The sequence below is a fragment of the Saimiri boliviensis genome, chromosome 14 (assembly GCF_048565385.1).
Source record: "Saimiri boliviensis isolate mSaiBol1 chromosome 14, mSaiBol1.pri, whole genome shotgun sequence".
Taxonomy (NCBI): domain Eukaryota; kingdom Metazoa; phylum Chordata; class Mammalia; order Primates; family Cebidae; genus Saimiri; species Saimiri boliviensis.
In genome coordinates this window covers 29,309,267-29,324,516 of record NC_133462.1, presented here as the reverse complement: position 1 = coordinate 29,324,516, position 15,250 = coordinate 29,309,267, and the positions used below count along the sequence as shown (strand labels likewise).

The window sequence follows — 15,250 nt, the reverse complement described above, 5'->3', positions numbered from 1 at the left end:
TGCGTGAACGCCACTGTGGACAGATGATGGAGTCCAGGCCACCCGGGAGGGGTGATGGGGACCACACGTGGTCCCTGCCCAGCACTTCCCTCCCCACACCCACCCCCAGCATTAATATCTCCACAGAGGAGAAGGGGTTACAGGACAACCTGGCGCAGGGGTCACCGGGGACCCTCAGGAGCACCCACTATCCAGATGCCGGTACTGATGTCCTTCAGTGCCCCACTGTGACGCTGACGCCTGGTGAGAACCTTCAAAAGGAAGCTTCCCTTACTGGGCTGGCGATTTCCTGAGAGCCCAGCCATGGACAGAGGGCGGGAGACCCGCTAGGTGCGCCCAGAGGCTCAAAAGGACCGTCGGATGTGCAGCGTGTGGTTTTGTTTATTTTTATTTTTGTAACACAAGAGAGAGGAAGCGAAGGGCCAGGGCCCGGCGGCGGCCCCTGCACGGGCTCTAAAGCATTCATCCGTCCCCGGGTTTGTTTTGAAAGGCAATTTTGGGGCCGCGCTCAAGGAAACTCTCCAGGCTGTCAATCCCAGCGTCAACAGCTTAAAATAACAATCTCCCGTCTGTTCGCTGCTCTGAGAGGCTCCGAGAAACGCAAAACAAACCCCTCTGGAAAATGCTGCCCTGAGAACCAGAGCGAGGCTCGAAAGATGCTTTCAACAAAGAATCTTCCAGGAATCCAGCCAGCTCTGGACGGCCGCTTCACAAAACCAAAAACACCAAACATTTCCAACCAGAGAACTGCCGGCTTTAGCAAGAAAAAGGGGCTTCACCTAAAAGGGAGTCACAAAACACGAGGGGATTCTCCCTGAGGCCCGCCTCTTCCTTTCTGAGCAGATCCGTCCATCTGTGGAGTGGAACCGTGGTCCTGGCGGGAGGGCGCAGCGGCCGGTCTGGGTGGGCTCTCACTGTTTGCCAGCCTGTCTGCCCGGCTTCTTCTCCGGCTGGCCTCTGCCTGTGCCTGGGATCCCGCCTCGGCCCCGGCCACCAAACACACCTGTGGGACAGAAAGAGGGGCTGCAGCTGAGCCAGGTGGGTGGGACCTTTGACGGGATCCCAACACCCTGAAACGCTAGGCCAGGTCACCTACAGCCTCAGCTTCCTCCTGTGTGACTCGGGGACTGAGGGTATCTCTGATCTGCCCCTCGGGGCGGAGCATCTGGGCAAGGCAGGCACTCCAGGGCATCCTCATTATGGGACTAGACCCAGTCCCCCAGGGCTGCAGGGTGGGGACAGGTGACATAGTGCACTAAGTCACACAGTGGAGTTGGGACAGGCTTCCTAAAGGACAAAGCTAGAAGGGCTTCCTGGAGGAGGGGGAGGTGGGAGAGGGGTGGAGCAGAGACCTGGGCAGCAGGCCAGGCTGGGGAGGTTCCAGGTTTGGGAGGCTCCAAGGCAGTGCTTCAAGGGCACCAACCAAGAAGGCCAATGAAGGAGGCACGCCCCGTGTGGCCCCCTCGCGCCCCACCTCGGCCGGCACCGCCCATGCCGCGGCCCTTCTGCTGCTTCTGCTGCTGTAGGCCTCCGCGGCCGCGGCCCTTCGCCACCACCTCCTCCTTGACCATGTCAATGATCTCGTCGGGGATGCGCAGGTACTTGATGGTGCTGCCGCGGATGTAGCACTCGGGCATCCGCCAGAACTTGTCCCCGTCCTGCAGAGAAGGGGGCGGGTTATTGCTGGGCCACCTGGCCCAGTCCTGGGAGCGGGGTCTCAGGTCTGCAGGACGCCCTGCAGAGCTGGGTGCAGAGGGCGGGGGCAGCATCCACCCTGCACAGGCCGCCGTCCCACCCGGCCTGCACACTGCACCACCCCAGGAAGCAGCACAGTCTCCGTCCGGGGACACAGCATGGCAATGGGTCCAGCCTCCAGGCAGGATCTCCCCTGACCCAGGCAATCCTTCACCCAGGAGCAAGGGCCAGTGCGGTAGGCGCAGCCCCCAGTGTGGGTCCACAAGGAAGACTGGCTCCTATCCTCTGTCCGTGGGCCTGGCTCAGGAGGCCCCTGTGGGGCTCCTTCTGGTCGGGGTTGGGGTTTTTAACCTGTAACCCAAAGCCCAGAGCAGGTGGGGGCTTCCCTGTGCACCAGACACAGCCAGAGCCCAGCCCCTCCTCCTCCTGCCCCGGCCCACCTCCCTTCTGGAAGCCTCTCTATGTGCCCTGACTCATTCATTCATTCATTCAAGAAGCATCAGCCGACAGGGACATGCTACAGGCTGGGTGTGGTGGGTGAAGAGGGGTGGGGGACGGTGAACCTGGGTCCTGCTAGGGTGGCTCAAGGGCGGTTCCCAGCGATGCCAGTTTCAGGAGAGCTAACTGAGGCTGGAGAAATGGGGGCCTTGCAAAGTCACAGACTCACACTGCAATGCCGCCCCAAGGCCCCCACCGGGACATACTGAGGGCTTAGCAGGGCCCAGGGCCCCTCCTACCATATCAGTTCCCTAGCCCTGCCCGGCCGCCCAGGTTCCTGGACAGATCCATGCGGGACACCTGGATGGCTTTCTCCCTGATGCCCCCAGAAGTCAGACCACAGTATCTCCTGCTTGGAAGCCACTCACTGCCCCTCTGGCCTGGGGGCAAGGTCTAAGAGCCTCAGCAAGGCTATCAAGGGCCCCGCCCTGGCTGTCCTCTCCCAGCCCGTGACGACACTCCCTCCAAATGGAACTTTCTGTTTCTGGAACACCCGCCATGGGCCTGCCCCCAGAACTTTGTATGTGGTGTTCCCGTTCTCCTCCTCTGGCCAACAACTCTGGCCCCAGAAAGGCCTCACCTACCCAAATCCCCGAGTCCTCCCGTCAGACACTCTCCTCCACGCCTGAGTGAGTCTGGCCTGGCCCAGTGCCAGGCAGGGATGAACAGACCCTTTCGGGTGCTCCCTCTTCCAGGAACCTCTTGAGGGCTCATGGGACGGAAACACTATGGTTCTGTAGGAGCTCTGGGCCCGGGCAGGCGGCTCGGCATCCAGCCCTCCCCAGCAGGGCCCAGAGGCTTCCTCGGGCAGGAACCTGGACGGGGCCGGCGCTCACTACAGGGAGGCCCCTGCCTCCTTCCCACAAGGCTCCTGAGGTCTCAGCCCAGGGTCTCTGCGTCTGGCGGCCTGCCTCTGGGGGAGGGAGAGACCCACGTAGATAGGGACGATGTGAGTTCCCGTTACCTCTCCTCCCAGCGCCCAGCCACAGATGCAGGCTGCCCAGGGAAAGCCACGTGTCCACTGGAAGCTGGCGGCAGAGGCCGGACCCAACCCCTGGAGACCTCGTAGCCTCTGAATGAATGGGCTTCTCATGTCTGAGAGCTGGTGAATGGGCTTCTTGCGTCTAAGACATGGAGGTGTCCACAAAACCGCATGTGCTCACACGTGACACACCCTATGATTCCAGCGCCAGAAGTGGACAGAGCCCCCCTGGCAGCAGGCAGGAAGGCACCGTCCGACACGGCCAGACGGGACCCACCCAGACACCCTCCCAGGCTGCGGCACGAAACCCAGCCAGTGGCTTCCGGAGCTTCTACTGCTGCTGGACAGCGACCCCACCACCTGCCCCCATCTCACCAGCCCTGTGCTGATGAGACGCCCAGTCCCGGTGGGGATAGGGGTCAGGGCAAGACAGGGCCACTTCAGGAAGGAGCGCCTCCCTCCTCAAACCCTGTGGTCCCGTCAAGGCCACCTCAGGCAGGCGCTTCCAGCTCCCCAACGGTTCCCTCCCTATACCACGGGGGGCTGTCACCCACAGGGAGACACGACAGATGGGGTCAGGGAAGGCTGGCGGGAGGAAACCAAGGGAGCCGCTGCCTTCAGTGCCACCCCGACCTCCTCCTCAGTGCTCTGTGGGTCACCCCAGGGGCGGGAAGGCCTGTGACACCAGAGGAAGCCACCTTCCAGCCCCGGCCGGCTCCGCAGGGCTCCGAGGCAGGCACTTGCAGTCTCGGGCTCTGGAGGGCGGCTCCTGCCCACCATAGCCTGGGCTATGCCACGGCCACACCACCACGGCCCAGAGTCCAGGCAACATCTGGGCTAGACTAAAGGCAGCAGAGTCCGGGGGGCTGGGGCCTCCCCTGGAGGTAGCTGCCCTGACCTGAGCCACAGAAAGTCCCAAGGCCTAGGTCCTTCCGGGTCAGGGTGGCACCAACACACAGCAGGAAAGGCCAGGTGAGGGGGTCAAAGTCCAGGGCGAGCTGGGGGCCTGGAGGCCTGGCCCGCCCTGCCCTGTCCCTCCCATGCTCCACTGGCCCCTGCGGGATGAGCAGGCCTAGGGGCCCCCCCCCACTGACTCCTCCCATGAAGCCCAGGGAGGGAGGACGTGGAGTGTGCACCCTGCCCCCCCCAGCCCCCGCTGGCGGGCGGGGCACCCACCCTGGACGTGCAGATGACCTCTCGCAGGTTAATGTTCATCCAGTTGTCACAGCTCACCAGGTGTCCGTTGTACGTCTCTCCATTTTTCAGCTCCACCAACTGGAAGAGAGACAGGCCAGAGGTCAGCTGTGGCCCCCGGAGCCCTGCGCCACGGGCTCCCCAGCAGGTGCACCTCTGCCCCTTGAGACGGGCCACCACCTCCGGGCCTCAGCCCACAGCTCCCAGACCCCCAAATGGCCTTCCTTACAGGCGACAGGCTCTGCCTCCTTTCATGACGCCAACCTTTGGGCAATTAAAAATGATACTGGGCCAGGTTCGGTGGCTCACGCCTGTAATCCCAGAACTTTGGGAGGCCAAGGTGGGCGGATCACCTGAGGTCAGGAATTTGAGACCAGCCTGACCAACATGGACAAACCCTGTCTCTACTAAAAATTAGCCAGGTGTGGTGGTACGTGCGTGTAGTCCCAGCTACTCGGGAGCCTGAGGCAGGAGAATCGTTTGAACCCAGGAGGCAGAGGTTGTAATGAGCTGAGGTTGCGTCACTGCACTCCGGCCTGAGAAACAGAGTAAGACTCGGTCTCAAAAAAATACCCCTCCCGGGTTTAAGCCATTCTCCTGCCTCAGCCTCCTGAGTAGCTGGGATTACAGGCACGTGCCACCGTGCCTGGCTAATTTTTGTATTTTTAGTAGAGACGGGGTTTCACCATGTTGGCCAGGATGGTCTCCATCTCTTGCCTTTGTGATCTGCCTGCCTTGGCCTCCCAAAGTGCTGGGATTAGAGGCGTGAGTCACTGCAGTTGGCCCATTAAATTTTTAATAAGCATGTATATATTACTATTATAAGAAGCAGAAAAGACAGGGGTATGGACACGCCTGGGAAGAGAAGGGAGGGAGCTGCCGTACTGGTGGCCAGGCAGGAAGCCGTCTGCTCAGCCACTGTCCCTGTGCTGAGCCTGGCTCCCTCTCCAACAGGTTGTCCCAGAGCAGCGAGTACTCACCATGGGGTGATTCTGAGCTGTCTTCAGTAGTGACAGGGGAAGCTGAAAGGCAAATAAAGCTCATGATTTGTCTGTCTGACCGGTGCCTGGGAGCTCTGGTCTCGAGTCCACCCCACGACTCATGGATGGTGCGGTGCTGGGGGCACAGGAGTGAGTGTCAATCACTCCCCACCGGAAATGCCCAGCGCAGAACACACACCTGCCTCTTGGATTAGGAAGAAAAGCCTCACACGCTCTCCCTCCTCCCATAGGTGGCCACCACCTGCTCTTGGTGCTGAACACTCTGGTCAATTTGTTGTTGTTGTTGTTGAGACCAAGTTTTGCTCTGGTTGCCCAGGCTGGAGTGTGATGGCGCCACCTCAGCTCACCGCAACGTCCGCCTTCTGGGTTCAAGCAATTCTCCTGCCTCAGCCTCCTGGGTAGGTGGGATTACAGGCATGCGCCACCATGCCTGGCTATTTTGTGTTTTTAGTAGAGATGGGGTTTCTCCATGTTGGTCAGGCTGGTCTCAAACTCCTGAATTCAGGTGATCCACCCGCCTCGGCCTCCCACAGTGCTGGGATTACAGGCGTGAGCCACCATGCCTGGCCACATTTTTTTTTTTTTTTTTTGAGACAGTCTGGCTCTGTTGCCCAGGCTGGAGTGCACTGGCACAATCAGGTCACTACAACCTCCACCTCCCTGACTCAAGCAATTCTTCTGCCTCAGCCTCCCAAGCAGCTGGGACTACAGGCATGTGTCACCACACCCAGCTAATTTTTCCATTTTTAGAAGAGGCAGGGTTTTACCATGTCGGCCAAGCTAGTCTCAAACTCCTGGCCTCAGGTGGTCCACCCGCCTCAGCTTCCCAAACTGCTGGCATTATAGACATGAACCACGCACCTGGCCTGCTGCCTGTATTTTAGGGTCAAACTGGTATCTCTGAGAGGCATCCACGTTCATGAGGTTACTGTGAGTATGGAGTTGAGGACACCAGCTCTTGGAGACCGAGGAACCTGCCCAGTACTATGGAGCTGGGAAGAAACACAGCTGGCCTGGCCCTTTCTGTCTGAAGCAAGTACAAGCCCATGCCTTGCAGGGTAGCCCCAACTGGCCAAAGACGCGGACACTGCCATGCCCCATTGCAGGGGTCAGTCCCATCTGAGAAGGCCACATCTGAGCTGGTTTTATTTTTTTTAGATGCAGTCCTGCTCTAAAAATACAAAACTTAGCGTGCACCTATAGTCCCAGCTACTCCAGGGTGCTGAGGCAGGAGGATCGCTTGAGCCTAGGAGGCGAGCCTGCTGCCCAGGCTGGAGTGCAGTGGCACGATCTTGGCTCCCTGCAACCTCCACCTCCCACGTTCAAGTGATCCTCCTGGCTCATCCTCCCGAGTAGCTGAGATTACAAGGGTGCACCACCATGTCCGGCTAATTTTTGTTTTTCTTTGAGAAGGAGCTTCCCGCTTGCTGCCCAGGCTGGAGTACAACGGCTCGGTCTCAGCTCATAGTAACCTGTCTCCCTGGTTCAAGCGATTCTCTTGCCTCAGCCTCCCGAGTACCTGGGATTACAGGCCTGCACCGCCACGCCTGGCTAATTTTGTATTTTTAGTTCAGACAGCGTTTCTCCATGTTGGTCAGGCTGGCTTCAAACTCCCGACCTCAGGTGATCCACCAGCCTCAGCCTCCCAAAGTGCTGAGATTACAGGCTTGAGCCACAACGCCTGGCGTTTGTTTTTTTTTTTTTTTTTTAACAGAGTCTTGCTCTGTCTCCAGGCGCCAGGCTGGAATGCAGTGACGCCATCTTGGCTCACTGCAACCTCCGCCTCCGGGGTTCAAGCAATTCTTCTGCCTCAGCCTCCCAAGTAGCTGGGACTACAGGCGCACACCACCACGCCCAGCTAATTTTTGTGTTTTTAGTAGAGACGGGGTTTCACCATGTGGGCCAGGATGGTCTCAATCTCTTGACCTTGTGACCCGCCCACTTCGGCCTCCCAAAGTGTTGGGATTACAGGTGTGAGCCACCATGCCCGGCAATTTTTGTATTTTTTTTTTTTTTTTTTCCTGAGACGGAGTTTCGCTCTTGCTACCCAGGCTCGAGTGCAATGGCGCGATCTCGGCTCACCGCAACCTCCGCCTCCTGGGTTCAGGCAATTCTCCTGCCTCAGCCTCCTGAGTAGCTTGGATTACAGGCATATGCCACCATGCCCAGCTACTTTTTTGTATTTTTAGTAGAGACGGGGTTTCACCATGTTGACCAGGATGGTCTCGATCTCTTGACCTTGTGATCCACCCGCCTCGGCCTCCCAAAGTGCTGGGATTACAGGCTTGAGCCACCGCGCCTGGCCAATTTTTGTATTTTTTTTTTGAGATGGAGTTTCACTCTTATTACCCAGGCTGGAGTGCAATGGCGCGATCTCGGCTCACCGCAACCTCCGCCTCCCGGGTTCAGGCAATTCTCCTGCCTCAGCCTCCTGAGTAGCTGGGATTACAGGCACACGCCACCATGCCCAGCTGATATTTTGTATTTTTAGTAGAGACGGGGTTTCACCATGTCGACCAGGATGGTCTCGAACTCTCGACCTCGTGATCCACCCGCCTCGGCCTCCCAAAGTGCTGGGATTACAGGCTTGAGCCACCACGCCCGGCCAATTTTTGTATTTTTTAAGGGTTTCATTATGTTGGCCAGGTTGGTCTTGAAGTTCTGACATCAAGTGATCCTTTCACTTTGGCCTCCTAGACTGCTGGGATAGCAGCAGGAGGCATGGCGCCCAGTGTGAACGGGGTTTTCAAAAACAGGAAGTCACCAGGTAAGGTGAACTTTCAAGTTTTTTTTTTTTTTTTTTTTGGTGGCAACAGGGTTTTGCTATATTGCCCAGGCTGGCCTTGAACTCTTGGCCTCAGGCAGTCCTCCCATCTCAAGCTCCCAAGTAACTGGAACTATAGGTATGCGCCACCACGCCTGGTTTTGAGATGTTTTTTCCATCATTACTGAATGTCTTTATTATGTCAAATACGTAGTACTTCTATTACTGGGGGGTAAATCACTTTCATTTTGGAAACATAAAACTCAACCCGAACACTGGGGGCTGCCTCAGGGCTGTGCCTGGGTGGCGGGTCCTATAACATGTCTGTTCTAGTACCCGCTGTAAGGAAGGTCCCAGCACCAAGGAGCCCTGATGACAAGACAGTGCCTCAAGGGACAGAGGCTTCACCCGGCCCTGTCCTGGTGACTCTGGAATTCCAGGTGGCCCTGACCCAGAAGCCTTTGCTGGGAGGCCCGCCCCAGCCACCACCGTGATCCACAGGGTGGCTGCTTCTCCAGGGGGTGGGAACTTGAAGGCCTCTCCCTATGGAGGCCGGAAATGGCCTTCAACCCTGGCGGGGTGGCTCCCCTGTGAAAAGGAAGGGGTTGGGGAGGGAATCCTACATCCCACAGCCCCTTCCTGAGAAGAGCGGCCCAGGGGAGGCGGTGCCAGCAGGAAGCCAGGCCCAAGCCCACTTCCTACACCGGCTTCCTGGAAGAGCCAGATAAGGGGGAAGAAGAGGCCACGTGGCCCTGGGGTGGCTGCTCAGAGAGGCAGGGAGGAGGGCTGGGGGCGGCTGGGCATGCATCTGACTGGGTGGCTCCAGCCACAAGAAAACACGGGAGCCACAGTTTGGCACGCAGAGCCCATGCCCGGGTGGCCCTTTACTGTGAAGGAGCCGTGGGTTTTCCTCGGGAAGCCTGTTTTCTTTCTCCAGCCCGCAACAGGAACGAGACCTGGGATCTCTTCCCGGCTCACTGGGAAAGGGGCAGAGGTCAGGCTAGCCCTTAAAGGCCCTCCTCTCACTCTGCAGAAGAGGTGCCAGCGCCCACAGCAGAAGGGACCTGCCCAGGGACAGAGGCAGACGCCCTCCTGTCAGGAGGTGGTCCGGAGACACACCTTCCATGCCCGTGACAGCCCCTCTCAGGCCACCACCTGGTCCCAGCTACAGGACAGCCCGGAAGGACCCACAACTCCTTGGCTGTCACCCGAGTCCCCTGTCCAAAAAGCGGGAGAAAGAACATCTAAGACACAAACAGGGCTGGTGGATGGGCACCGTGACTCTTGCCTGTAATCAGCAGTTGGGGAGGCCAAGGCAAGTCAAGAGATCAAGACCATCCTAGCCAACATGGCGAAACCCCATCTCTACTAAAAATACAAAAATTAGCTGGGTGTGATGGTGTGCACCTGTAGTCCCAGCTACTCGAGAGGCTGAAGCAGGAGAACTGCTTGAACCCGGGAGGTGGAGGCTGCAGTGAGCCAAGATGGAGCCACTGCACTCCAGCCTGGCGACAGAGTGAGACTCTGTCTCAAACAAAACAAAACAAATAAGGTTGGCACAGACCTGCTCACAAGGCTCCCCAGCGTGGCTACAGAGCCTGGCCTCAGAGACTCTGCCACACCCATTCCTGCCACCTGACCTTTGCTCCTGCTGCTGCCTCTGCCTGGGGTGACCTTCCCCAGACCTTCCTGTGGCTGCTGGAACGTCACGCCTGTCACGCCTTTCGGCCAGGCACTTAATGGCCACCCTCCGAGGCATGGGTGTTTACTTCTACCATAGGATGCAGCCAGTCTTTAATTACCTTGTTTATTACCTGAGTCCCTCGCTAGACTGGAATACTCAGAGTGGGTGTGGACTTTGTCTAGCACCAAGTGCAAGGCCAGGCACAGGAAAGGGACTCGGTAAACATTTGCTGAATAAATACACAAGAGAAACGCGCATACCGCCCAGGGAGGCACACAGGGCAGGCAGAACACTCGACCCACCCCAAAGGGAAGGGAAGGAGTCGCACAGATGGGACAAGTAACTTCCAGACACAGTGCTGCCTGACTCGCAGGCCCTCCATAGCTGCCGTGGCCTGGAGCCATGACCACCCGTCTTGATTGCTCCTCCATCTTCACCTCCAAACCCTGGTGGAGAATGAGGTCAGAGGAAGGGGTGGATCCTCAAAAACTTAAGATACATCAAAGGACCAAGTGAGGCTGGGCACAGTGGCTTGCGGCTATGATCACAGGACTTTGGGAGGCTGAGGTGGGAGGATCACTTGAGCCGGTGAGGTTGAGGCTGAAGTGATTGTGCCATTGCACTCCAGCCTGGATGAGAGAGTGAGATCTCAGCTCAAAAAAGAAAAATTAAAAAAAAAGTTGGCAGAGCGCAGTGGCTCACACCTGCAATCTCAACACTTGGGGGGGCTGAGGCAGGAGAATCGCTCTCTCAGAGAGGCGGAGGTTGCAGTGAGCCGAGATTGTGCCACTGCACTTCAGCCTGGGTGACAGAGTGAGACTGTCTCAGAAAATAAATAAAATGAAATAGAAAAAGAAAAAAGTGCTAAGTATGATGGGAGCGGCCCCATCACCTGGCTCAGGGAAGAGCACAGGAAAATTCAGAAGAGAATTCCTTTCTCTGTGCTTTCTTGGAACATCTGGAGTCTGGTTCTCAGGTTCAGACCCAAGGGGACTAAACCCAGTGGCTCCTAACTCCAGAAGCTTTCCAGGACTGCCCTCCCCGGCTGCTAACCCAGGTCACTCCTTCCAGCCCTGCCCTGACCACAGGGAACTGAAGTGTGTATCCCGGGATGCCTTGTCCATTCTTTTTTTTCCCCCCTGAGACGGAGTTTCAGTCTTTTTTTTTTTTTTTTTTTTTTTTTGAGACGGAGTTTCGCTCTTGTTACCCAGGCTGGAGTGCAATGGCGCGATCTCGGCTCACCGCAACCTCCGCCTCCTGGGTTCAGGCAATTCTCCTGCCTCAGCCTCCCGAGTAGTTGGGATTACAGGCACGCGCCACCATGCCCAGCTAATTTTTATATTTTTAGTAGAGACGGGGTTTCACCATGTTGACCGGGATGGTCTCGATCTCTCGACCTTGTGATCCACCCGCCTCGGCCTCCCAAAGTGCTGGGATTACAGGCTTGAGCCACCGCGCCCGGCCGTGTTTCAGTCTTAATGCCCAGGCTGGAGTGCAATGGCACAATCTTGGCTCACCGCAACCTCCACCTCCTGGGTTTAAGTGATTCTCCTGCCTCAGCCTCCCAAGTAGCTGGGATTATAGGCACGCACGACCACTCTCAGCTAATTTTGTATTTTTAGTAGAGACCGGGTATCTCTATGTTGGTCAGGCTGGTCTTGAACTCCCGCCCTCCGGTGGTCCACCCACCTCGGCCTCCCAAAGTGCTGGGATGACAGGCGTGAGCCACTTCACCCGGCCCGCCTTGTCCATTCTTGGGCACTCCTCCAGGAAATGCCCAGATAGCCAGGACTTGGGGACTCTGGAGGTTCAGAAGGTGGGGACGGGCTGAATGAATGAGTTCATATTTTGCTCACGCACCGTTCTACAGTGGGAATAGAGAGGGAAGAAAAATAAAGATCCTGCTTCCACAAAACTTATCACAGGATGGATCCTTCCAGCTCTGCCCTCTAGGAACACAGCAGCGAGGGACGGGCTCCCTCCTCTGAATTGTTGCACTTGAAACCACCTTTGCAAAAATTGTAACTGAGGAAATTATGACAGGGAAAAGAGATCAGACCTAAGCGACTCCATCCTGCTTATAAGCTTTAAGCTGTCCTTGCCCTTTCCTGGACGTAGGCCAAACTAACCTTGGGAAGAAATTTCGTCTATAGTTTGAGACAAGATTGGTAAACGCTCTTTCATGAAAACACCCTCTTCTTGCCTGGGGACCAGTCAGCCTTTGGAGGACTAACAAGCTGCAAGATTAGAAACGATCATTTAGGGGTCACGAAGCCTCTGGCTCAAGAGTCTGAACGTCCCCAAATTGCTCCTGAGGATAACATTACTATTATAAAATCTAAGATCAGTGCTTGACATAGTTTTGCAGACCCTGTAATGGATGGATCAGCTGACACCACCCGGACCAGTAATCTGGCTCAACCAGTCCCGCAATCCCACCCATAAACAGAATCCCACCCAGGAACAGAAGACAGCAAGCAAATCTCACTTCAACCTCCCCAGGACTCCATCTCCAACCTCAGGAAGCTCCAGCCAATCAGCAACCCCCACTTCCTGAGCCCCCTACCTGCCAAATCATCTTTAAAAACTCGGATCCGGCCGGGCGTGATGGCTCACGCCTGTAATCCCAGCACTTTGGGAGGCCGAGGCGGGTGGATCACGAGGTCGAGAGATCGAGACCATCCTGGTCAACATGGTGAAACCCCGTCTCTACTAAAAATACAAAAAATTAGCTGGGCATGGTGGCGCGTGCCTGTAATCCCAGCTACTCAGGAGGCTGAGGCAGGAGAATTGCCTGAACCCAGGAGGCGGAGGTTGTGGTGAGCCGAGATCGCGCCATTGCACTCCAGCCTGGGTAACAAGAGCGAAACTCCGTCTCAAAAAAAAAAAACAAAAACTCGGATCCCCTAGGCCGGGTACAGTGGCTCACCCTGTAATCTCAGAACTTTCGGGAGACTGAGGTGAGTGGATCACCTGAGTTCAGGAGTTCCAGACCAGCCTGGCCAACATGGTGAAACCCTGTCCCTACTAAAAATACAAAAAAATTAGCCGGACATGGTGTGGCTGGCGCCTGTAATCCCAGCTACTCAGGAGGCTGAGGCAGGAGAAAAGCTTGAACTCGGGAGGCAGAGGTTGCAGTCAGCCAAGATCATACCACTGCACTCCAGCCTGGGCAACAAGAGTGAAACTCCTGTCTCCTGCAGAGCTGGCTCTGTGTGAATTGCTTTCTCCATTGCAATTCTCCTGTCTTGATGAATCGCCTCTGTCCAGGAAGCAGGCCAGGTGAACCCACTGGGTGGTTATACACTGACCCCAGGATTTAGGAAGCACCCTCTCACTAATCCTCAGCTCTGATGCAGCCACCCCTCTGGGTCCCTCCTGGTTACTAATCTCCCACTGTCTCAGAGTCTGGAAGTCACATTCCCAACAAAGGCCTAGATTTCTCTCCCTGAAAAAAGGAGCGCCAGATGCTGATGCGCCGGGAAATTCCCAGCTCCGACTTCATTTTCTGATCTGCACACTGAGGACACGGGTACTTTCTGGCCCAGATCCAGAACTTCCATAATCACAAACATCTGGCCCTGCAGAGACCTGGGCCTCTGTTTTTCCTTCTGTGTATTGGGAGGATGCACTTCATCCACCCCTGGCCCCCTTCCCCTGGAATGACAAGGAGAAAGACCACACCCCACCACCAGGCCTGATTTTCAGCCAGAAAACAAGAGACCTAGGAGGCTGTGCTGCTACCATTTTATGCATCTTGCAAGCTCTGAAATTCCTAAAGCTAAGTTTCACGACTCAGAGTGGCCCCTACTTCCCAACACTCTAATTTTCCATCTGGGAGGTCAGACCGGGCCCGAAGCACTCGGGGCCCCTTTCCTGCCCCAAAACACTCTGCTGCATTTAGTGGGCCCCCACTTTTTTGGACCTCAGTTTCCCCACCTGCAAAATGGGAAAAACTAAGGCGAGCCCACTGTACTATGGATACAAGTCTGTGCAACCCTAAATCTCAGACACAGACGTCCTAGGGCCATCTGCAGCCTCCGGCCTCAGTTTCCCAGCCTCGTGCCGGGGGACGGGACTCGAGGCTCGGACTGTACGTTCACCTCGCGCCAACCCAACCCTCAGCGCCCGCCCGGAGGGCTCCCAACGACTGCGGCTCCCGCCTCCCGGTAAGACCCCGCCGTTGCCCTGCCCTCACCATGGTGCCGGCGGGGACCGGGCTCGCCGGCCACTTCCGCCACTGCCGCTGCACACGCTGCCGGCGGTCGTCGCCGCGCCGCGCGCCACTAGGCTGAAAGAAAGTGGCAGACACGCGAGCCAATCAGCACCGGGCTCGAAGGGCGGGCAACCAATCCACGCGGAACGTGGCGGGGCCCCCTGGACGAAAGGGGCGGGCGGGCCGTATTCCCGCCGGAGGAACGAGGAAGAGAGCCGTAAAGTGTCGCGGCTTGTACCGCAAAAGGGGGCGGAGCAACGCGCGCCGGCGCGGGGTGCATTGTGGGTAAGCGCGTGCGCAGGTGAAGCCGTCGGTCTCCTGGGCTCCACGCTGTGGGCAAAGCCAGTTAATGCCTTTCGTTTACAGTCGAGAGAGAGCGAGGCCTCGCGGTGATTGGGACGTCCCTCAGGTCGGCCTTCGGACTCCTAGTTTTCTAATTCTGTAATTATCCAGGGAATATAATTTAGTAGGTTGGCATCTTGACCACGCCCCTCGGAGCCTCAGTTTGCTCCCTGTAAATTGGGTTATAATAATAATGTCTGCTCTAAAAGATTGCTTGCTGTGAGGATGAAATGAGTGAAACTATGTAAAAAAAAAAAAAAAAAAAAAGCACTTAAAACAGCGTCTGGCGATCGGGCGCGGTGGCCCACGCCTGTCATCCCAGCACTTTGGGAGACCGAGCTAGACCGATCACCTGAGGTCGGGAGTTCGAGACCAACCTGACCAACATGGAGAAGCCCCGTCTCTACTAAAAATGCAAAATTAACCGGCCGTGGTGGCGCAGGCCTGTAATCCCAGCTACTCGGGAGGCTGAGGCCGGAGAGTCTCTTGAACCCAGGAGGCGGAGGATCGCGCCATTGCACTCCAGCCTGAGCAACGAGCGAAACTCTGTCTCAAAACAAACAAAAACAGCGTCTGGCCCGTATTAAGTACTTAACAATATACTCTGTGCCTGCTTCTGCTCACAGAAGTGAACAAAACACAAACTTCGTGGTCCTCAGGGGGAGAGATAGTAAACAAAGTCAATAGGCAAATGCTGTTCGTTTCCTGGGGCCTGCTGTAACAAATGCCCGCACACTGAGAGGTTTCAAACCACAGAACGTGATTTTCTCACAGTGGAGGAGACCAGAATTCTGAAAGGAGGTTGTCAGCGAACTTGGCTCCCTCTGGAGGCTCGTGTGTCCTGCGCCTGTCTCGTGGGTTCTGCTGGCTGCTG

At 56.8% G+C, this 15,250-nt stretch overlaps 1 protein-coding gene across 1 annotated transcript; it reads right to left on the bottom strand.

Annotated features, from left to right (window-relative positions):
• Window positions 1–370: 370 nt before the first annotated feature.
• LSM4 (LSM4 homolog, U6 small nuclear RNA and mRNA degradation associated) lies at window positions 371–14,119 on the bottom strand. Its single transcript, XM_039466065.2, has 5 exons — window positions 14,017–14,119; window positions 5,350–5,391; window positions 4,352–4,450; window positions 1,475–1,658; window positions 371–1,003 (listed from the first exon to the last, which is right to left on the bottom strand). The coding sequence occupies exons 1-5, from the start codon at window positions 14,017–14,019 to the stop codon at window positions 912–914; spliced, it is 420 nt and encodes a 139-aa protein (XP_039321999.1). The 5' UTR covers window positions 14,020–14,119; the 3' UTR covers window positions 371–911.
• Window positions 14,120–15,250: the final 1,131 nt, after the last annotated feature.

What these genes read in the sequence shown, in the direction of transcription:
- LSM4 (XM_039466065.2), bottom strand. An exon ending in CAGCTCAGAATCACCCCATG is followed by an intron (nt 4,451 to 5,349) that starts GTGAGTACTCGC and finishes TCTCTCTTCCAG; the next exon opens with TTGGTGGAGCTGAAAAATGG. An exon ending in CATGGGCGGTGCCGGCCGAG is followed by an intron (nt 1,004 to 1,474) that starts GTGGGGCGCGAG and finishes TCTGTCCCACAG; the next exon opens with GTGTGTTTGGTGGCCGGGGC.